Consider the following 23,362-nt stretch of genomic DNA (forward strand, 5'->3'; position numbering starts at 1 on the left):
CCGACTCGACGGCACATAACAACAACAACAACATATACATAAAACCAAAAAAATTTGCAAACTCACTGCCATTGGGTCTATTCAGACTCATATCTAACCCCATTGGATTCCCCACCCCCCGCAAAAAAATAAAAAATAAAAAACACCTCACTGCTGTCAAGTCGATTCCAACTTATCGTGACTCTTCCTTAGGTTTCTGAGGTGGTATCTCTACAGAAGTAGACTGCCCAGTCTTCCTTCTGGGGAGTGGCAGGTGGTTTTGAACTGCCAGCCTTCTGGTTAGCAGTCAAATGCCTTAGGCACTACACCACAAGGTGGTAAATCTTTACGGAAGTAGATAGCCCTATCTTTCTTCTGTGGAGCGGTTGGTGGGTTTGAACCACCAACCTTCTGGTTAGCAGTCAGGAATATTCCCTCCTCTCCCCTCCCATCCCTGGTAACCAACAAAGAAATTTTCCTCCCATGTATAAACCTTTCCTAGACTTTTTACAATAGTGGACTAATATAATATTTGTCCTTCTGTAATTGACTTACTTCAGTCAGCATAATGTCCTCCAAGTTCATCCGTGTAATGCAGTGTTTTGCAGATTCTACAGTATTATTTCATGTTGCATTCCATTGTGTGTATGTACCTTCTGGTACTTTTGGTTATCCATTCCTCCGGTGATGGATACTTAGTGGTTGTTTCTATCTTTTTGCTATTGTGCATAGTGCTGCTATGAACATGGGTGTGCACATATATCTATTCGTGTCCTGGCTCTCACTTCTTTAGGTAATATACCTGGTAATGGGATTGCTGGATCAAATGGTATTTCTATTTCGAGCTTTTAAAGGAATCACCATACCAATTTCCACAGTAGTTGTATCATTTTACAGTATCACCAGCAGTGTACAAGAGTCTCAATCTCTCCGCATCCTCACCAGCATTTGTTTTTTTCTGTCTTGTAGAATTTTGCTATTAGGACTAGAGTGAGATGGTACGTCATTGTTGTTATGATTTGCATCTCTCTAATGGTCAATGATCACTAACATTTTTTCATGTGTTTGTAGGCCACCTGAATATCTTCTTTGGTGAAATGTCCGTTCATGTCTTCTGCCCATTTTTTAATTGCATCGTTTGTCTTTATGATGTTGGGGTGTTGGAGTTTTCTATAAAATATAGAAATAAGTTTTTTTATCAGATATGTCATTGCTGAATATGTTTTCCCCAATCTGTAGGTTCTTTTTTTACTCTTTTGAAGAAGAGTTTTGATGCAAATAAGAATTTAATTTTTAGAAGGTCCCAATTATCTAGTTTATCTTCTGCTGTTTGTGCATTTTGGGTTATACTTGATCATCTGTTTATACCATGAATTAGGGCCCCTAAGTTTGCGACTATTTTTTCTATGATGATCTTTATAGTTTTCTTCATATTTAAGTCTTTGATCCATCTGGAGTTAGTTTTTTTGTATGGTGAGAGATGTGGATCTCATTTCATTTTTCTTCAAATATTCAGTTTTGCCAAGACTGTTTTTAAATTACTTTTTCTTTTAAATTTCCATTGTGATTTGGATGAAAATTTATAGAGTAAATTCATTCTCCATACAGCAGTTCATACACATTTTGTTTAATGACATTGACTGGAATTCCCCACAATGTAACAACTTTCTTCCTACTTCCTCCCCATAGTTACCTCTTCCCTTTCATGCTTTCCTGTCCCCCTCCAAGTTGTCGCCCTGTGCAAACACTGCCCTTCTGTTCTCCCACGATTGATCGCTCCCAGGAGTGTATCTATCTGATGTAAATATTTCACCCATATGCCTGTCTGTTGTTTGGCTGGAAGCCACAGGAATGAGTTCAGTTCCAGACCTGAAGGGTAACTAGGGTCCATAGTCTCGGGGTCTCATTAGTCTCTATCAGACCAGCAATATTGGTCTTTTTTTTTTTTTTTTTTATGACTTTGAGTTTTGTTCAACATTGTTCTCCCACTCTATCCAGGATCTCCTGCACTGATCCCCCTCCAAATGGTTGGCAATGGTAGCTGGGCATCTAGTTCTTCTGGTCTCATGGTCATATAGGCTGAGGATCATTTGGCCTACTAGTCCCTTGGACTAATTGTTTCCATGTGTTTTATTCATTCTTCTTTGCTCTGGATGAGGAGAGACCCATTGTTTCATCCAGGTGGTCACTTGCAAGCTTTTAAGACCCCAATTGCTACTCACCAAAGTAGGATGTAGAACAATGTTTTTGTGGTGTGTCATGCCAATTGAACTTGATGTCCTCTAAGACCATGGTTCCAAGCCCACATGTCCAACTACTCACTCCCCCTGGGTAGCTGGCTGTGGCCAAGAAGTCACCACAACCTTGTCCCTTGTCAGCTCTGCTATACACCTGGACAGTCTTACAGCACATACAAATACACTTGTAGAGATATTGTCTGCCAATGCTTTACAGGGTCATGGGCACACTAACCCATCATACTTGTTCATTCAGCCTGTCCACTCATCTATCTGCCCTTAGATCAAAGCTTGCCATTGATACGGTACTGACAACACAGTACTGTAAATGCAAGAGGGTTCATCTTTATTGTCTGTACCTTCCATGTACCTCTCTATGTCTTCCTCTTCCTCATTGCCACCATGTTGATCACTCACTTTTGGTACATTGTCCTTCCTTTCACCTAAGTCAATACTTGTCTCTACCTATCTAGGAGTGTTCCCTCCCTTCCCCTCCCATCTCTGGTAACCAACAAAGTTTCCTTCCATATATAAACTTTTCCTTGACTTTGTCCTTCTGTGATTGACTTATTTCACTCAGCGTAATATGCTCCAAGTTGACAGCATCATTTGTTAAAGAGACTGTCTCTTCCCTATTGAATGGATTTTGACCCATATATTGGCTTTCATATATTGGCTCTCATGGACTGCCTCCCACCCCTTACCTAGATCCTGTTCATCATCAACTGCTCATATGCAAATTCAACTTGAAGTTGAAGACAATTAAAACAAGTCCATGAGAGCCAATTTATGACCTTGAATATATTCCTCCTGAATTTAGAGACCATCTAAAGAATAGATTTGATGCATTGAACACCAATGACCGAAAACTTGAAGAATTGTGGGATGACATCAAGAACATCATCCATGAAGAAAGCAAGAGGTCATTAAAAAGACAAGAAGACCAAAATGGATGTCAAAAGAGACTCTGAAACTTACTCTTGAATAAAGAGTAGCTAAAGCAAATGGAAGAAATGACAAGATAAAAGAGCTGAATATATTTCAAAGAGCAGCTAGAGCAGACAAAGCCAATTACTGTAATGAATGTGCAAAGACCTGGAGTTCAAAAACCAAAATGGAAGAACACACTCAGCATTTCTCAAGCTGAAAGAACTGAGAAAAAAAGTTAAGCCTCAAGTTGCGATACTGAAAGATTCTGTGGGCAAAATATTGAATGAGGCAGGAAGCATCAAAAGAAGATGGAAGGAATACACGGAGTCACTGTACCAAAAATAACTGGTCGATTTTCATCCACTTCAGAAGATGGCGTATGTTCAAGAACCAATGGTATTAAAGGAAGAAGTTGAAGCTGCACTGAAGGAATTGGCAAAGAATAAGGTTCCAGGAACTGATGGAATATCCACTGAGATGTTTTGACAAATGGGTGCCCTGCTGGAGGCACTCACTTGGTTATGCCAAGAGATGTGGAAGACAGCTACCTGGCCAACTGACTAGAAGAGATCAATATTTGTACCCATTCCAAAGAAAGGTGATCCCACTGAATGTGGAAATTATCGGACAATATCATTAATATCGCACACAAGTAAAATATTACTGAAGATAATTCAAAAATAGTAGCAGCAATATATTGACAGAGAACTTCCAGAAATGCAAATTGGATTCAGAAGAGGACGTGGAATGAGGGCTATCACTGCTGATGTCAGATGGATCTTGGCTCAAAGCAAAGAATACCAGAAAGATGTTTACTTACACTTATTGACTATGCAAAAGCATTAAATTGTGTAGATCATAACAAATTGTGGGTAACATTGAGAAGAATGGGAATTCCAGAACACTTAATTGCACTCATGAGGAACCTGTACATAGACCAGGAGGCTGTTGTTCAAACAGAACAAGGGGACACTGCATGATTTAAAATCAAGAAGGGAGTGTGCTAGGGTTGTATCCTTTCACCATACTTATTCAATTTGTATGCTGAACAAATAATCCGAGAAGATGGACTATATGAAGAAGAACGTGGCATCAGGATTGGAGGAAGAATCATTAACAACCTGTGATATACTGATGACACAACTTTGCTTGCTGAAAGTGAGGATGACTTGAAACACTTACTGATGAAGATTGAAGAACACATTGTGCAACATGGATTACATCACAATATAAACAAAAATTCTCACAACTGGACCTATAAGCAGCATCATGATAAATGGAAAAAAGATTGAAGTTCTCAAAGACTTCACATTGCTTGGTTCTACAATCATTGCCAACGGAAGCAACAGTCAGGACATCAGATGACGTGCAAATCGGCTGCAAAGGACCTCTTTGAAGTGCTGAAGAGCAAAGATGTCTCCTTGAAGACTAAGGTGTGCCTGACACAAGATGTATATTTTCTTTCTTTTTTTTTTTTTTTATTGTGATTTGGGTGAAATTTTACAGAGCAAATTCACTTTCCATACAGCAGTTCACATAAACTTTGTCTCATGACAATGACTACAATTTAGCACAATGCAACAGCTCCCCTCCCACTTCCTCCCGATAGTTGCCTCTTCCTTGTGTCCATCCCTCCATGCACTCCTGCCTCCTGAGCTGTCTCCCTGTGCATAAATAGCCCTTCTTTCTCCCAGGATTGTTCTCTCCGAGGAGTGTTTCTACCTCAGGTAAATGTTCAACTCATATGCCTGTCTTTTCTTTGGCTGGAAGCCACAGGAGTGGGTTCAATTCCAGACCTGAAGGGCAGCTAGGGGCGATAGTCTCAGTGGTTCCATCAGGCTCTATCAGACCAGTAAACCTGTTCCCTCCCCTCGTTTTTTTTCTCAAGCTATGATATTCTCAGTCGCCTCATATGTATGTGAGAGCTGGACAATGAATAAGGAAGACCAAAGAAGAATTGATGCTTTTGAGCTCTGGTGTTGGCGAAAAATACTGAAAGTATGGTGGACTGCTATAAGAACAGGCTTGTCTTGGAAGAAGTGCAGCCGGAATGCTCCTTGGAAGTGAGAATAGCCAGACTTCATCTCACCTACTTTGGTCATGTTGTCAGAAGGGACCATTCCCTGGAGAAGGATGTCAGTCTTGGTAAGAGTAGAGGGTTGACGAAAGAGGGGGAGGCCCTCAAGAAGATGGACTGACATGGTGGCAGGAACAATATGCTCAAGTATAGCAAGGATCACAGAGCTGGTGCAGGACCGGGCACTGTTTCATTCTGCTGTGCATAGGGTCGTTAGGAGTTGTAGACGACTCCAGGGCACCTAACAACAATGGTTGATGGTCTGATCCACAGTCAGCTCCTAGACTTGTTTTGCCTGAAGATATTGAGCTTTTCCATCACCTCTTGCAACAGATGTAGTCAATCTGATTCCTTGTGTATTCAGTCTGGCGAAGTCCACGTGTTTAGCTGCCATTTGTGTTGTTGAAGAAAATGTATTTGCAATGAATAAGTCGTTGGTCTTGCAAAATTCTATCTTGGCGATCTCTAGTGTTATTTCTGTCATCAAGGACAAATTTTCCAACTACCGGTGATTCTTCTCTGTTCCCAACTTTTGTTTTCCAGTCACCAGTGATAGTTAATGTTTGGCGGGAGCACAGCAGGCCAGGCGGGTGAATGATTAAGCCGGAGGGAATTATAAGAACTGGTCAAGCAAGGAAGAGCCTGACCAGAACCCATACCAAAACCCAGCATGTAACTCTTACTTACGAAAGACCCCAGCACCTGACTCTTACTCATGAAAGCCCCCAAACATTTCTTGCCCACTATGTTAATGAAGTGCTTCAGCTCTACTTCCTGCCCCCATGCTAATAGGGTGCTTTAACCTTATTGGCTCCTGTAACACATACCCTGCTCTCAATCTGGTCCACTGAGGAACAAGAAAAGTAACATTATAAAAACGCTTTTCTTTCACCCGGGTGGCGGGTGGCGGGCTGCGTGACTTCCCGGGCCCCTCTCAGGGACCCATGAACCTCTCCCAGGAGCGTAGAATAAAACTTTCCTTTATCCTGCTCTTTGTGCCTCCTCTCTTCTTCACAGCAACCTTACAGTTAACACATTTGGTCAATAATTAGCACATTTGGTCTATTTCAGACTGCAGAAGTTGATAAAAATCTTCAATTTCCTCATCTTTGGCTTTGGTGCTTAGTACATAAATTTGAATAATGGTTGTATTAACTGGTTTTTCTTGTAGGCGTATGGATATCATCCTATCACTGACAGCACTGTACTTCAGGACAGATCTTGGAACATCCTTTGTCATGATGAATGCCACACCATTCCTCTTCAATTTGTCATTCCTGGCATAGTAGATCATATGGTTGTCTGATTTAAAATGCCCAAACCAGTCCATTTCAGCTCACTAATGCCCAGGATATCAATCTTCATGTGTTCAATTTCATTTTTGACAACTTCCAATTTTCCTAGATTCATACTTCTTACATTCCATGTTCCGATTATTAATGGATGTTTGCAGCTGTTTCTCCTCAAGTTGAGTCATCACGTCAGCAAATGGAGGACTCAAAACTTTACTTTATCCATATCATTAAGGTTGGTCCTACTTCAATGATGCAGCTCTTTCCTAGTCATATTTTGAAAGCCTTCTGACCTAAGGGCTCATACTCCTGCACTGTATCAGATAATGTTTCTGGGCTATTCATAAAGTGGCCCAGTAATGTATCAGACAGTGTTTCTCTCCTATTCATAAGGTTTTCCCTGGCCAATTTTTTGAGAAGTGGATGGCCTCTTTCTTTTTCCTAGTCTGTCTCAGTCTGTAAGCTGTGTTGAAACCTGTGCACCATGTGCAACCCTGCCAGCACTTGAAACATTGGTGGCACAGCCTTGAGCCTCACAGCAACATGCAAGCCACAACAGTACAACAAACTGACAGACAAGTTTGTCTTCTTTAGCTGTTCAAAATCTCTCCACCCTCCACTTACCTGGATTTCCCCAGCTTTCCTACCTGGTGGGGACATATATGCAAAAGGCATATATGTAAAGCCAGAGGGGATGACACAGCAGAGCAGCAGCCAGGGATCCAGGTCCCATATACATGTCTTTTATTATGTTGAGGAATTTCCCTTCTATTCCTATTTTTCTGAGAGTTTTATTATTTTTTTAATCAGGAATGGGTGTTAGATTTTATCAAATGCTTTTGCTGCATTAATTGATATGATCATATGGTTATTTTCCTTATGTGATGAATTACTTTGTTTGTTTTTCTAATGTTGAACCATCCTTGCATATCTGGTATAAATCTCATTTGGTCATGATGTCTTATTTTTTTTATATATATGTTGTTGGAACCCACTGGCTAGGATTTTGTTGAAGATTTTTGCATATATAACCATGAGGGATATTAGTTTGTAGTTTTCCTTTCTAGTAGTGTTTTTTCTTGGTTTTGCTATCAGGGTTATGCTTGCTTCATAAAATGCATTTTTGAGGATTTCATCATTTTCTATGTTCTTGAATAGTTTGAGTAGGATTGGTGTCAACTCTTCTTTGAATAATTCTAGAACTCTCCAATGAAACCATCTGGGCCAAGAGTTTTTGTTGGTAAATTTTTTTAATGACTTGTTCTATTTTTTTTCTTTTGTTATGGGTCTGTTCAAAATTTACACCTCAATCTGTGTTAGTTTAGGTAAGTAGTATGCTTCTAGAAATCTGCCCATTTCTTCTAGATTAACAAATTTGTTGTTCTTTCTGCTATCCTGATATTATCCTTTTTATTTCAGTTGAGTCTGTTGTAACGTCACTCAATTCATTTCTTATTCATGTTGTTTGTATTTTCTCCCTCTTTTCCTTTGTTAACTTTGCTAGTGGTTTGTCAATTTTATTAATGTTTTCAAAAAACCAACTTCTAGTCTTGTTGATTTTTTCTATTGTCTTTCTATTTTCTGTTTGATTTATTTCTGCTCGAATCTATCATTTATTTTCTTCTGGTGAATGTAGGCTTGTTTTTGCTGCTCTTTGTTGGAGATATTGGGTTAAGATGCTGATTTTGGCTGTTTCTTCTTTTTTGTTGTGTGTATTTATTGTTATAAATTGGCCTCTGATTACTGCTTTTGCTGTGTTCCAAAGATTTTGGTATGTTATTTTTTCATTCTCATTTGATACAAATAATTTTTTAATTTCCTTTTAAAATTTATTCTATGACCAAGTCATTTTCAAGGAAGGTGTTATTCATTTTCCATGTGTTTGCTCTTTTTCCTTTGGTCTTCTTATTGTTGATTTCTAATTTTAGTGTTGTGATCTGACAAGATGCTTTGCAGCATTTCTGTTTTTAAATATGTAAAGCCTTGCACATTCCATGTGCACTGGAAAAGAATGTATATTGTGCTGTTGTTAGGTGTAGTGCTCTGTAGATACCTCTGTGAAGTCAAGCTATTTGATTGTATTTATTTATTTATTTTTAAAATGCATTTTATTGAAAAATAATTTATGTACAGTGAAATACACAAAACTAAAGTGACATGGGTCAATGCATTTTTTTTTTTTCAGTGTTCTATCCCCTCCCCTCCACCCTGGCAACCAAAAATGTTTCCCTCCATATAGAAACCTTTCCTTGACCCTCCACAACAACGAACTAATACTATATTTGTCCTTCTGTTATTGACTTATTTCCCTCAGCATAATGTCCTCCAAGTTCATCCATATTATGAGGTATTTTTCAGACCCTACATTATTCTTTAGTGCTGATCTTTAGGTCAATTCTCAGGTCCCAACACCACTTGGAAATATTCAGGCTGTTGGTCCCATCAGAAAGCTGACAGTGCGCAGCTCCGACCGTCTCTGTACTCACTGTTTTCATTCAGGTTTTTCCACTAGTTGGTGCCTAATCCACTTCTTATAGTTCCTTTCAAAGCTCAGGGCTCCAGGATTATCTTCTGTATCCCTGTCAATTGTTTTTTCTTTTCTTTGTTGAAGAGGGTCTGTGTCACTTGTCTACCTTTTCCTCCATCTTCTGTATTTTTTATTTCTTGTGCATCTTTGTTGAGTTTTTTTGTAGTTATTCTATCTTTCATTGAAAGTGGTGTATTATAGTCGCCTACCTTTACTGTGAAGTCATCTATTTGTCTTTTCAATTCTGTTAAATTCTGATTTATATATTTTGGGGCTGTTTCATTGAGTGTGTATTTATTATGGTTATGTCCTTTTGTTCAATTGATCTTTTAATAATTATATAATTATTCCTTGTCTCTTATGGTCATTTTTGTCTTTAAGTCTATTTTATCAGATATTAATATTGCCACTTGTGCTCTTATTTGACTGCCATTTGCTTGATATATCTTTTTCTAATCTGTTATTTTAGTCTACTTTTGTCTTTGTGTCTAAGGAGTATCTCTTGTAGACAGTGTATTGATGGGTCATGTTTTCTTATCCAGCCTTCAACTCTCTGTCTCTTGAGTGGTACGTTTAATCCATTCACATTACATTCAGTGTTGTTATTACTGTTATTTTATGTGTTTTTTCATGGTGTTACTGATTTCTTTGTTCCATATAAGTTTCTGTGCTGAGCTCATTTTGTTTTTGAATTTTGTTATCATTTCCTTCATTGCTATAGTTTTATTATTTGTTAAATATTTTTACCTTTCCTCTTTTTTATTTTGATGTGAATGTTTATGAATTTTCTTTGACGTTACCCTGTGATTTATAATTTTCTTGTTAAGTTTAGAACAGTCTGTTCTATCTTGCAATTGTAATTAGTTCCTCACCATTGGGAAATTCTGTACCTATGCTCTTTATTCCCTGTGTTTGGTTTGTAGCTGTTCTCATTTACCAATTGCTGTCTCTGTTTTCCTGTTTACAGTCTTGTAAGCTAATTTTACTTTGGATATTTCTATAACTCTGTTGATTTCTGGGTTATGTCATCATGCATCTTAATCAGTTGTTGTTGTGTGCTGTTGTTTGTTCTCCATCTGAAGGGCCCTCTATAGCATCTCTTGTGATATTGCTCTACTTTTAATGATTTCTCTTTTGTTAATCTGGCAATGTCGTAAGTTCATTGTCATATTTGAGGGACAATTTTGGTAATTCACAGATGGAATTTTTTCTTTCAGTGTCTTATATATATTATCCCTTTACCTTATTCCTTGTGTGATTTTTGCCAGGGAACCAGAGCTTATCTTATTGGTTGCCTTTTGTAAGTAACTTTTCATTTTTTCTCATGCTGCTTTCAAGATTCTTTCTTTGTCTTTGGTTTTGGTGAGTTTGATTATGATATGTCTTGGTGATCTTCTTTTGGCGGTCTATCCTGTTTGAGGTTCGCTGAACTTCTTGAATGGATATATTCTCATCTTTCATCATGTTAGGGAACTCTCCCAAAAAACCTTCCTCCACTTTCACTGTGGTTTTATTTGTCTCTTCCTGTTCTGGAATTCTTGTTTACATGTAGGTTACTCTTCTTGATGGTATCACATGAATTTTAGTCTTTCTTCATTTTGTTTCATTATTTTTTCTAATTGATCCCTTAATGAAGTAGTATTGAGGTATTTATCTTCAGTCTCATTTATTCTGTCTTCCATTGATCCGATTCTTCTCCTTTGCCCATTCAATGTGTCATCTCTTTCTGACATCTTAGTATTTATCTTCTGGATTTTTATTTGTCGTTTTTCTAACGTTTCATTTCTAGTTTTTTGTTTATTTTGTCAGTTTATTCTTGTATTGTTTTCCTAAATTGTTCTAGAGTTGTTTTTGTTTTTTGTTCTTCACTTTGTCAGTGTTTTCCTTGATCTGTCTCTCAATCTGTAGAAAGTACCTAAATATAATTCTTTTGAATTCCTTATCAGGTAGTTCCAATGCTGCTTCTTCCTCAGGGATGAGGAAGGGTCTGTATCCCAGTCTCTTGTTTGTACTATTTAATCTTGCTTCTTTGTGTGAATTGGGATTGTCAGTTATCTCCAAGACAATGTGATTTTGTTGTATTTATGTTTAATTGGTGGTTGTATGTTAGTGTGATTCACTCAAGAGTTTTTTTTTTTTTTTCTTTATTTTGTTTTGATATATCTGTGTGAGCAGGGTACTATGCTCCTTTATTTTTTAGTTGGTAGTACTTAGGCACTCACCACCTATCTCCTGGTGAGTGTGATAGAAAATTGGAGTGTGTGCACAGACCTCTGTTAGCTGTTCATGAAGAGCAGTTGAGGGTGGGTTGAGCTGTTATTGGTCACTGTCTACCATTGGCCAGTTGGTGCAGAAACAAGTAGTGACCCTCACTCATTGGGTGGGGCTTTCTAGTTGTCAGCCTCCAGTGCAGTTGTCCATGCAGTCCTTGACAAGTGGAGCTTATTCTTATGTTGCTGTCCAGATTGGAAAGCTACTTGCGTATATTCAAAATGGGAGGCAGCAAAGTCTGTAAACTCTATCTCACAAGCCATTGATGCTATCCATTAAGAGTTGGGACATGTGAGAGAATGTTTGTTAGAGAACAGAGAAGGTATATATTATCTGTTGCTCTGGCATAACCATGGATATGAAGACTTTCAAAGCATATGCTGCTTTAATCTAACTGATAATTTGTAGCTTATTTCAGAAAAGGTTAAAGAAATAAAAGATGTAGTAGCCCATATAAAGAAGCAAGATGACATAGAGGTTGACTTTAGTTGACTAACCTACTGGCTGCCTAATATAGGATGGCTAAAACAATTGTTTATAAATATTCTCTTGTATTTGTTGATTAGTGTGGGGGCCTGTTGATTCATTCAGTTCCTTCCCATGTATTTAATTTTCTACAGACTCCCACAACCTAGGTTTCCAGGCAGCTGGCAGGCTCCACACCAGAACAAAGTAATGCCGAAAGCTAGCTCATCCAGGTGAAGCTTCTGATACTCTCACATTTATGTAGAGGACCAGAGCTTCAAAGACAGGAAGTTGACATTATAATACATGCCACAGAATTACATTGGGAAAAAAAATATGAAGACCTTGAGATACAGACCAAGAGATGCCAAGAATATAGCATGTGACATTCCAGGGAGGTCAGCCTGAAAAAAACAGGACCCACTTGTAGTTGATGCCTTCCAGAGCTAAATATAAAATTTTATTGTCAGAACTAAGTAGCTTTTCTTTGTTCTTGTCATAAATCAAAAGACTCAGTCTTTGGGAATGGAATGTATATACGTGACCAAAAGCTTTAGCACAAATATATATAAACTATTTACCCATGGTGATGAGGGGGTGTAGCAGATCTTCAGAGCTAATTCTTAAACTCTGTCCATTCCCTGATTATGCATAAGTGATTAAACTTCCTTGTCTCTTTTCTTGGTGTGATTGAATTAACTCTGTGTCACTCTGTGCATGAGCCCACATTTGGTTAACACAAGGAAACAATGAAGGGATCGCTAAAAATTAAATTAAAATTGCCATTAGTGTGGACAGAGTGTGGGCAGGATGAGCTCTAGTACCTAAGAAGAGATGGTCTGGGCATAGTGTGACTCTGTATTGGACCTACCTTACTTCACCTCTTTTGTGTATGTCCATTTACCTAGACCAAGGGAAGACTGATTACCAGGAGACCAGGACATAACTAGCAGCTCAGGTAATTCTGTTGTGAATCCTTCCTTTCTCCAAGAGTGGGATCCAGGCAGTGGTGTGCTGGACCCGACTGGCCCATCTCTTCCTAACACTGATTCCACACTGGTTGTTGAAATTGGCATGGTGGCAGTATTCACATCACGGAAAATGGCAAACAGCTACCAATCAGGGCTCTATCTCCTTTACTCCTACAAAGCTAGTTAAACGTTTACCAGCACTCCAGGAAGAGCCCAGGAAGAAAAAGCCCAGAGAGAAAGACAGATGAACACAATCGTGAATCCATAGACAATGCTTAAAATCCCACGTATCAGTCCCTGTACCTTTTTTTCTTCCCCATTGCACTTTCCCAGATAGAGACATAGATGAGATCACTCACTTTAGTGAGGACACAAAGAAGAAGGGATCTAGAAGACATTCAGGTAAGATATAGTTGAGACCACACTATTTTGAATACTACTTTGTTTCCATATAACATTACAATGGTAAGATTCAAGTACTTTAACTATTTTAGTGTTGACCAATTAATATTTAGATTGTTTTCATTTTTCTGTTTATTATTAGATTAAGTAATGTCTTTTAGCTAACCCTGAACCACAATATATTGTTTCAATCTTGAAGGCTCTAAGTGGGAAGTTATTTAAGAGCTGGCTTTGAGGGCAGAGATCTCCTTCGGAGCTCATTTTCAGAAAGCTGGAGATGGATTATGTAAATAGTGTGGTGATTTTGGATTACTTCCTTAGAATTGAGTCTTAGAAGGACCATTACTGTTTGTAGAAGTGTTCTTATTTTTTTAATTAGAATTCTGATCCACCAAATTTCTCTTCCTGAAAGAATATACCCACTTACACTCATACCAGAAAAATATTTGTGCTTGTTTCAACACAGTCTTGCCAGTATTTTCATTTTTACATAGTAATTAATTCAGGGAAGTGTGATATCATTGCTGATTTAATTTGTTTTTCCTTTCTCTTTGGAGAGGACTATTTTTGAAAAAATTTTACCCTGGATATTTGCTTCCTAAAACACTTGCTTCTGGCCCTGGGTGGGAGGTGGTGGGGGCTGGAATTCCGTAGGTTGGGAAGGCAGTGGGAGGGAGTTTGTTGGGACAGACCCTATGCTCTACTGCTAGCTGAGGACAATGTGCCACATCTGGCTCCTCATCAATGGCAATGTTCAAGTCAAAGTGTCCTGGTCAATCTGGGCCAGGACAAATTCCTTTCCAGGCCTCCTACCCCTAGGAACATTGTAGGCACCTTTTCAAATTCTCTGTGATGCCTGGAGAAGAGGGAACTTTTTCACTCAAGGTTGTTTGCCTGGATCCACCAGGTCCTGAGAGAGAATGGTTTTCTTTGCCTAGAGCTGTCTGAAATGTATGACAAAGGCTATGTAGTTTGTGTTCCTGGGGACAGGGCCCTTAGTCGCTTCTTGCCTTCCAAGTCGCCCCATGACTCCAGATCAGCTCGTGGGAACTCAGGATCTTTCTAGATGCCCAGTCTGTCCCAGGACCTGTGGCAACGCAAATGAGGACAGGTATTAAAAGGTACAGTCTTCACATCTCAAGGTAAGAGGTTGTGGTGGTCACAGCTGAGGCTTGTAGACCACTGGCTCTCAGTCAAAGGCCTGCTCCCAGCGTGGCCTGCCTGGCCTTAGGGGCCCGCATGTCGAGACCTGTTGGGAGGACCACTCCCCACTCCACCCGGCACCTAGCATAGGGCGCTTTCCCCACCAGCCAGCTGTTGGCTCCTGAGACCAGTGCGTTGCCATAGGGCCTAGGAGGAGCTGGGGGTCGTGGGGTCACGGATGTCCTGGGGGCACATCTGCACGAGACTCACTGTCTACTTCAGGGTGCCAGAGTTGGCACAGCTTGCCTGACTCAGCGCCTGAGACTGAGACAGCGCTGGGAAGATGGAGGAGGATGTACTGAACATTAGTCAACTGCTCGTATACTGCCTGTATTCCTCTGGCCGGGGTTGGGTGAACCGTCTCCAGTTTAGCCCGCGGTAATCCACTATCTTTCTAGGGACTTGTAGTTCCGGGCGCACAGTAGACTCGGATTTTCTCGGCGCTACCACAACCTCCCATTTGACAAGCCTAAAGTCCTCTTTAGCTTCAAGCTGCACGCCCCAGAGTTCCAGCCCAATCCCGGCCCCCCCTGAGCTCCCAACCAAGCTCGGACACTGCAGCTCCGCCGCGGCCGCCACTCCCCCCACATTCCAGAGGCCGCAGCGCCGTCTCCTTCCTCGCATTCCTGCTCTGGCAAAGGAGTCCCTCCGCCCCCTGCGCAGCCGCTGGGAGGAGGGGGAGCGGCTCGACCCTTCTAAGAGCACATTCCTCCGCCGCGCGCATTATTGCGCGGAGCGCGCGTCCGCCGGTGTCTTAGGGCCCCGCGTAGTTAACCCGCCCGGGCTTCGGCCTCGCCCCGCCCCGCGCCCAGGGGTCCCGGGGTTGGCTCCCGGTTTCGGGCGGACGATGCGGTGGCGCGGCCGGAGCGGCGGCGGGAAGCAGAGGCGGAGATGACGTGCTAGGGCCGGCAAGCCGGCCATGCAGCGCTCCCGGGCGGCCGCGGACGACGCAGCCCTGCTCCTGGCCGGATTGGCCCTGCGGGAGCTGGACCCGGGCGGCGACTCTCTGGGCAGGGGTCGGCAGGCGCCGCCACCCGGACCAGGAGACGAGACGGCGCAGGCGCTCGGCCGCAGAGGCAAGGGAGGCGGCGGCGGCCCGGAGACTGAGGCGGACGGACTGAACCGTGGAGAGAGAGGCCCACGGCGTGCGGCGCCCGCCGAACTCAGCGCGCATCCTGCGGGCAGCCCGCGGGCCAGCTTGGCGGGCTCCGACGGCGGCGGCAGCGCTCGTTCCAGCGGCATCAGCTTGGGTTACGACCAACGCCACGACAGCCCGCTCTCTGGCCGCTCAGACCGGCGCCCCGGCCGGGGGCCACCGTCGGTGGGCAGCGCCCGCTCCAGCGTGTCCAGTCTCGGGTCCCGCGGCTCGACCGGCGCCTACGCCGACCTCCTGCTCCCTGGAGCCTGTCTGGCACCAGCTCGCTCCCCGGAGCCTGCCGGACAGGCCCCCTTCCCTCTGCCATCGCTCCAGCTGCCCCCGGGCCGCGAGGGAGGCCCCAGCGCGGTGGAGCGGCGGCTGGAGGTGCTAACTCGGGAGCTGGAGCGGGCGCTGGAGGCGCGCACAGCGCGGGACTACTTCGGTGAGCAAGCTCGGCCGCACCCGCGCTCCACACCAGAGACCTTTCGCGATCTCGACTCCGAGGGCCCAACAACCGAGCGGAGGAGTTCGGGGTGGGATGGGGCTTAGAGTTAGGATGGGGTTCGGGGTGAGGAAGACTTGTCTCTCCTGCGGCTGAGGCGCAGGAGATGTGTGAGGGTGAACCGTCCGGTCTGGGGTTTACTTAGAACAGCAACTTCGTCAGGCCGCGGGAGGGACCTGGCAAAGTGCTTTGACACACCGTTTCTTAACTTGGAGAAAAATCGGGTTAATAGAATATTTTCTGGATATATGTATATTTTTTCTTAACTCTCGGCATCTGCCCCTACTCATCCTACTTACCCAGGTATGCCCGCCGACCCGGTGCCCCCTCCCTTTTAGTAGTATGAGGTGTGGGCAGGAGAAGGGAGGAGGAACGGTCCAGGCCTCTCTCTGCCTGACCTTTGGCTTTGGGGATGATGGGGGTAGAGGTAGAGAGAGCGGGAGGGAGGGTAAGTCCACTTTGGGGCGGGAGCGAGGGACGGGAGGACAGAAAGGAACTAGTCAATCACGCTGGGTTGCCCTTGCTCTGGGCCAAGCTGTGTAAACGGGATGTTCCAAACAATCCTGATTCACAAAGTTTCCGAAAGCCCCCGTTCCCTAGCCCCTGACCTCCTGATCCCTAGTCCTTTCTAGAACTTTTAGGGAAGGGAGAGGTACTGAGGCCTGGGGAAGGGTTGTCCCTTTCTCCCTTCTTGAGAGGTAGGAAGTAGGAAGGCTAAAACACCTAGCTCTGGGGTGGTGGTTATCCTGCCTAGGACTGAGGCCGCTCTGGGTTTTGTATCTTGCATGCATTCATTCCAGTTAGCATCTCAGGGCTGCCTGGAACTGGCTCTTGAGAGATGATCATGAGGCTGTTTGAATCCAGATGGGGTTGTTCCAGGCAGAGGGAAGAATGGACAAGAAGAGGGAAGTGTGGATGTGTATTGAGGTTGCTATAATGCTGGAAGCTATGCCACTGGTAATTCAAATACCAGCAGGGTCAGCCATGGTTTCAGCAGAGCTTCCAGACTAACACAAACTAAGACAAAGACCTAGTGATTTACAGCAGTTAGCAGTAATAAGAATGTGTTGCCCAGGATGGATCAGATGGTCAGGGGCATGTGAGGGCCAAAGCGGTTGGTCTGCCTTTGGGGTAGAAGACAACTGAGGGGTTTCAGGACTATCTGGAAAATGGCAGGCTAAAAATTTGTGGTTTGGGCTGCTGTTGGGTGGCCTGGGAGTGGAGGGATGAGTTGGGAATCTGTTGTCTCATGCCAAGGCAGGTACCAGGAACAGAAGCCACAGCTGTTTTCCGAAGGGAACACTTTCCAGTATCTTCTCTTCAGGTGAAGTTGCCCATTCTCCTGCACCCGACACTGCAAGGTGTAGAGGGGGGGTGCATTCTTTGGGCTTTCGTAGCTGGTGTAGAATCATTGTGTGACACAGGGTTGGCCAAAGACCCAGGCAGTAATGTGAACTATAAAGGGACTGATGGTGAAAGATGTTCAGACACAGGACTTCTAAATTTTTCTTTCTAAAGAGAAGCTACTGCTCAGCTCCAGCCCATTGTATCACATGTGGGAATGTGAGAGGAGTGATGATAGATGTTTGGTTTTTCAAGATGAGTCAGACATTCACATTTAGGTGGTATTTTCCTGATTTTTAAAATTATGGGCAACTAATATTCTTGAAATATGTACTGTGGATATTTGGTCTTTTAGAAATACAGAAGTGGCATTTTCATACAGTTCAAACTACATAATAACAAAATTTTAATAAAAGGAAGTCTGCAGTTAGTGTGAGCTCAAGTGATCCCATAAACTTCATCTTTAGAGTGTGTTTCTTCTATCCGTGCCATTCTTCCCCTCTTTGGCCCTGGCATCAGCTGACCTTCTGGTCCCTCTCTGCCATTTGTTGATGTCTTTGGAACTTTCTCTCCATGCCAGCTTCTGCAGTCATCAGTCAGCAACAACCTCAGGCTTCCAGAACCTTTTAAGTGTTGGTGACGTTCTGCCTTTTATTCAGCCATGCACTCTCAGGATCACATCCTGTTTTTGCTTTACTTCAGCAGTCTTTGGTTCTGACCCTATCCTGTCTTATTGGTACTTGTGGATCCTCTAATTGCTCTTTGTCCAACAGAACCTTGACTCTGAGTCAGTGCTGCAGCCCCCTTTTCTGCTGCCATACCTAGTGGTAAGGGGCTGTTGAGGAAACCCTTGAGACCACCGTAGATTTATAGTCTTTAATTCCATGGTTGCCCTGGCACTACGATCACCCTTATCCTTAGTCAGCTCTTTGTTATTTCCTCAACAAACTCTCTTTCTTCTGGCCTTTGCTCATTGCTTCTACTTTGCTGAGAAAATTGAGGCCAACAGTTGCAGTTCCTCACATGCAGGCACTCTCAAGATCACCTCCAGCCTCATTCTCCTGCCATCCCAGAGGATGTGGTTCTTTCATCCCCAGCCTCTACTTCCTTCATCTTCATCTTCATCTTCATCTTTCCTTTTACCATTGACATTCTCCTTTGGTTATAAACACATACAGGACTCTTTCATTAAACCAAGCCAAACAAACCCAAAATCAAAAACCCTCAGACCTCCATGAACACAAAATGCCCTCAGCTCTTTCATCTCACCCTTTTGTCATCCCATTGTCATGCTTATTCACCTCCCAATCTCTCCTCAGATTGCTTGTTGTCTGTCCCTGTTTCCTTTCACCTGACTGACAGTTCTTGCACAGGACACAGATAACTTCCCTGCCCCTGCCCAGTGGGTGTTTTCCAGGTCTTGTTTGTCTGGATCCAGAGGAATATTTAAGGTATGGCATGTGCCCTGGGCTCCTCTTGAAGGGGGGCGCCACTGAGCAGTTTCTGTTAACCCAGTATGACCTGATTTTCATCAGAGATAGCAAAGAAGGAGCAGTTGTAATTTTCATGTATGCCATAATGTGTTAAGAAAAAGATTGTCTTGTATTTTTGAGCTGAGATCATGCTAAAGTTATGTAAAAGGTGAGTGTCAGATGTTTGGACAGGACCTAACTGCTGTGTCCGACAGTGTAGAATTCACTCTCCTTGAAATGTTCTACTTGTTTAAATTCTGAATTCATATTTCCTTAATGTATTTTAACTAAAATGATGGAGCTCTGGTAGCATAGTGGCTAAGGCACTTGACTGCTAACCAGAAGGCTGGCGGTTCAAACCCACCAACCACTCCCCGGAAGGAAGATGGAGCAATCTACTTCCGTAGTGATACTGCTTCGGAAACCCAAGGAGGGTCGCTATGAGTTGGGTCCGACTCGAAACACATAACAGTATAAAACGATACAATCACATATTTAGAAAAATCAACCAGAACCAAAAAACTAATAATAGGAGGTAATAGCTTCTACTCTTGTCCACTCTCTAATCTTTCCCAGAGACTTCAAAAGTTTTATTCTTTTCGCTGGTTATTCTGGTAACTTAATCAGAGAAATGACAAAGTTAAGTTTGCAAAGCTGATGGGTACAAGTGGAGGTGTAAGGGTAGGTCATTTTCACTTTAGAAAGGTAGGTCCGGGTCTGGCTACAATTTAGGGGATGGATTTTTTGGGACGAGGCTGTGACACAGTGAAGAGGCTGTTGTATAAACTATTCAGATAAGAACTGATGCTTTGATTCAGGCCAGTGGGTATGAGGGAAAAGGATGAAATCAAGATCAGAGAGTAGAGGAACCAAGCCCCTTGAGTTGGACGTGAGGGAGAGAAGGTAAACCTGGGTGCTTTCTGAAACCTAAAAAGTAAAAAACCAAACTCACTGCAGTCGAGTCGGATCTGATTCATAGCAACCCCTCCTTGGGTTTCCAAGGCAGTATCACTACGGAAGTAGATTGCCCAGTCTCTTCTGATGAGTGGCTGGTGGGTTTGAACCGCCAGCCTTCTGGTTAGCAGTCAAATGCCTTAAGCATTACGCCACCAGAGCTCCTATGGAACCTAGGCACCTCAAAGTACCGTTTCCTTACGGGAAACTGGAGGGAAGAGCATTTTTGGGGGATCTGGAGTTTTATTCTGGGCATGCAGGTGTTGTATTCTAGGGGCAGTCTGGAAGGTGGATCTGCTACTCAGGAGAGAGGTCTTGGCTGGCAGCAGGGATCCAGGATTGCTGGGTAGAGGGGAACCAGTCAGGAGAGGAGGGAACTGCCTAGGAAAACTGGGTAAAGCCCTGTCCTCACATGGGGATCTGTAGACTTGGTTTGTTTGCCTCTTGCATTTTCAAAATTTAAGTTGGTAATTAATTTCAGTATGGAATGATTTCATATACACGTCTAGATTTCTAGCTTTTCTTGAAAAATTAGAATATCTGGCAGTGTTGGGCCTGCTTCCCTCCCAGTAGCTGTCAGCAGAGCTCAGGTGTGGCTGCAACCTCTGGCGGCCACTGGCACTCTTTACATTCTGGACTGGTTGGCTTTCCTGAGGGAGCATCAGAATTGGCTCTCCTTGGGGAGCACGAGGCCTAGGAGGTCTAGGACCGAGCTGAGGAATATCCAGCTGAGCTGGAAAGAAGGAAGGAACAGAGGCCAGATGCACGTTGTACCCTGGAAACCAAAGAGCAAGGGATAGTCCGCCCTCTAGCAAGATCAAGACTCAATCCACAGAACTAAGTGTGGACTAATCTTTCTTGATTGAGGAAGGGGAGAAATGGGGTGGCTGGTAAAGGAGGGAGGAGTTTTTCAAGGTGGGAGAGGCTTGAGCATGGTTATATGTTAAGGAGAGGAATCTAGTAGAAAGCAAGAGGGAGAGGATAAGGCATCATTTCCTGTAGCAGCTGGAAAATTTAGGATCCAGTGGGCAGGTGGAGATCATTTTCATGCCCTGTGGGGTGTGAGAGACCCTGGGTAATGCTGTGAAGAGGTTTGGGTGGCTTCCTACTGCCTGGGTCATCAGGAGGGCTGGGCAAGGAAGGCTTAGTGCTAGAACCAGGGTCCACTTAACATTGCTGGTCTCTCCTCTTTCCCTGCCTGCCTGTCTGCTGAGCTTTCTACCTTATACTGCTAGGGATAGTCCCCAATTTCATTCAACATTCCATACCAACTTCTCTCTCTTATTTTCTTTCGGCCTTTGTTCAAATATCACCTAGTCAGTGAGACCTACTCTGATAACTCCAATTATATCAGCTATATTTTTCTCCATAGCACATATTTCCACTTGGCATATTATTTAACTGCTGTTGCCTGTCTCCCTCTACTAGAATGCAGGCTTCTTGAGGGTGGGGTCTTGGTTTCATTCACTGCAGAATGTCCAACTCCTAAGGAGCTCTGGTGACGTAGTGCTGAGACATTAGACTGTTAACCAGAAGGCTGGCGGTTCAAACCCACGAGCCTCTCCTCTGAAGGAAGGTTGGGCATTCTACTTCCGTAGTGATACCGCCTCAGAAACCCCAAGGAGGGCTGACTATGAGTCGGATCTGACTTGATGGCAGTGTGTTTATTTTATGTAAGCTGTGCTGGAATTATGGCGGCCATCAATGTCTGTGTGCGGAATGAACAAGAAAATAAGCCAGCCTGATGGTACAGAGTTGTTGGTCTTGCAAAATTCTGTCAGGTGGTTCCCAGTGTCATTTCTATTACCAAGACCATATTTTCCAACTACTGGTGCTTCTTTGTTTGCAACTTTTGCATTTTAATTACCAGTAATTATCAATGCATCTTGATTGTATGTTTGGTCAATGTCAGACTGTAGAAATTAGTAAAACTCTTCATTTTCTTCATCTTTGGCTTTAGTAATTGATACATAAATTTGAATAATAGTATTAACTGGTCTTCCTTTTAGATTTATGGGTATTATCCTACCACTGACAGCATTGTACTTCAGTATAAACCCAGAAAAATCAAGCCCACTGCCATTGAGTTGATTTCAACTCATAGTGACCTCCATTGGGTTTCCAAGGCTGTAAATCTTTATGGAAGTATATAGTCTCATCTTTCTCCCATGGAACTGCTGGTGGGTTTCAGGGCTCACCTTCTGGTTAGTAGCCAGATGCCTTACCCACTATACCACCAAAGCTCCTTACTTCAGTATAGATTGTGAAATGTTCTTTTTGGCAGTGAGTATGATGCCATTCCTGTTTAGTTTGTCATTCCCAGCATAATAGACCATATAATTGTTCGATTCAGAGTGGCCAGTACCAGTCCATTTTAGCTCACTAATGCCTAGGGTATTGATCTTTATGCATTCAATTAAATTTTTTGACAAGTTCTAATTTTTTGAGAGTCATATTTCATATATTCTACTTTCTGATTATTGGTGAATGTTTGCACCTGTTTCTTTTCATTTTAAGTTGTGCCAGTGACTTATTGCTTGCTGCTAAAGGGGCAAGGAGGCGGTATCTTTTGACCTCCTCTAACTACACAAGAAGACAGAATCATTATCAGCAGCCCGTGGCCTGTTCCTGTGAGGGCAGGTATGCCACCAACTTCCAGCCCTCTTACCAACCTCGACACAACTCTCTCTCCATGGCATCAACCACCTCTTTGCTGCATTTAGTAATTCGCTTCAGTGGCCACAAAGAATTCACAGATTTTGGGGTTTATTAGGGAAGCAACAGGCTGTAATTCAAGTTCAGGAACACGGCTCAGGATACGGTTCTTTGGTCAGGACAATCTCTCCTCTGCTGTGCCCTTAGAAATTCCTCTTTGGCCCATGGCCTCTGCCTCTGTGGGCCAGGTAAGCTTGCCACTCTGTCTCATGCCTCTTGTTTCCACTGCTGCTGTCTCTCAGCTGGTTGTTTCTCTCAGCTGGTTATCTCTCTCTCAGCAGTCAGATTCCTTCTACCTCTCTATGGAGAAACTCACTGCCATTGATTCGGATCCAACTCATAGCGACCCCTGTTTGGGGTTTTCGAGGCAGTATGGATAACATTGCAAAGAATGGAAATTCCGGAATACTTAATTGTGTTCATGAGGAATCTGCATACACCAAGAAGAGGCAGTTGTTTGAACACAAGGAGCTATACTGCATGGTTTAAAATCAGGAAAGGTGCGCATCAGGTTTGTATCCTTTCACCATATTTACTAAGTCTGTATGCTGAGCAAGTAATCTGAGAAGCTGGACTATGTGTAGAGGAACACGGCATTGGGATTGGACGAGGACTCATTAACAACCTGCAATATGCAGGTGACACAGCCTTGCTTGCTGAGAGTGAAGATGCATTTACTGATGAGGATAAGGCTGCAGCCTTCAGTATGGATTACACTTCAACATAAAACAAAAATCGTCACAACTGGACCAATAGCAACATCATGAAGTTATCAAGAATTTCATTTTATAAAACAAAGGAGAAGAACCACATGATCATATCAATTGATGCAGAAAAGGCATTTGATAAAATCCAACACCCATTCCTGATCAAAACTCTCAGC

General features: G+C 43.0%; 1 protein-coding gene across 1 annotated transcript in view; it reads left to right on the forward strand.

The window, feature by feature from the left end:
* Positions 1-15,273: 15,273 nt before the first annotated feature.
* LOC103211953 (WT1 interacting protein) overlaps positions 15,274-23,362 on the forward strand; it is a 35,078-nt gene continuing 26,989 nt past the window's right edge. The window contains exon 1 of the mRNA XM_007957951.1: positions 15,274-15,934. Within this exon, the coding sequence (XP_007956142.1) occupies positions 15,274-15,934 (661 nt within the window). The remainder of the gene's footprint in view (positions 15,935-23,362) is intronic.

The sequence above is a fragment of the Orycteropus afer genome, unplaced genomic scaffold (genome assembly GCF_000298275.1).
Source record: "Orycteropus afer afer isolate SDZICR_OR568_19922 unplaced genomic scaffold, OryAfe1.0 scaffold00827, whole genome shotgun sequence".
Lineage (NCBI taxonomy): Eukaryota > Metazoa > Chordata > Mammalia > Tubulidentata > Orycteropodidae > Orycteropus > Orycteropus afer.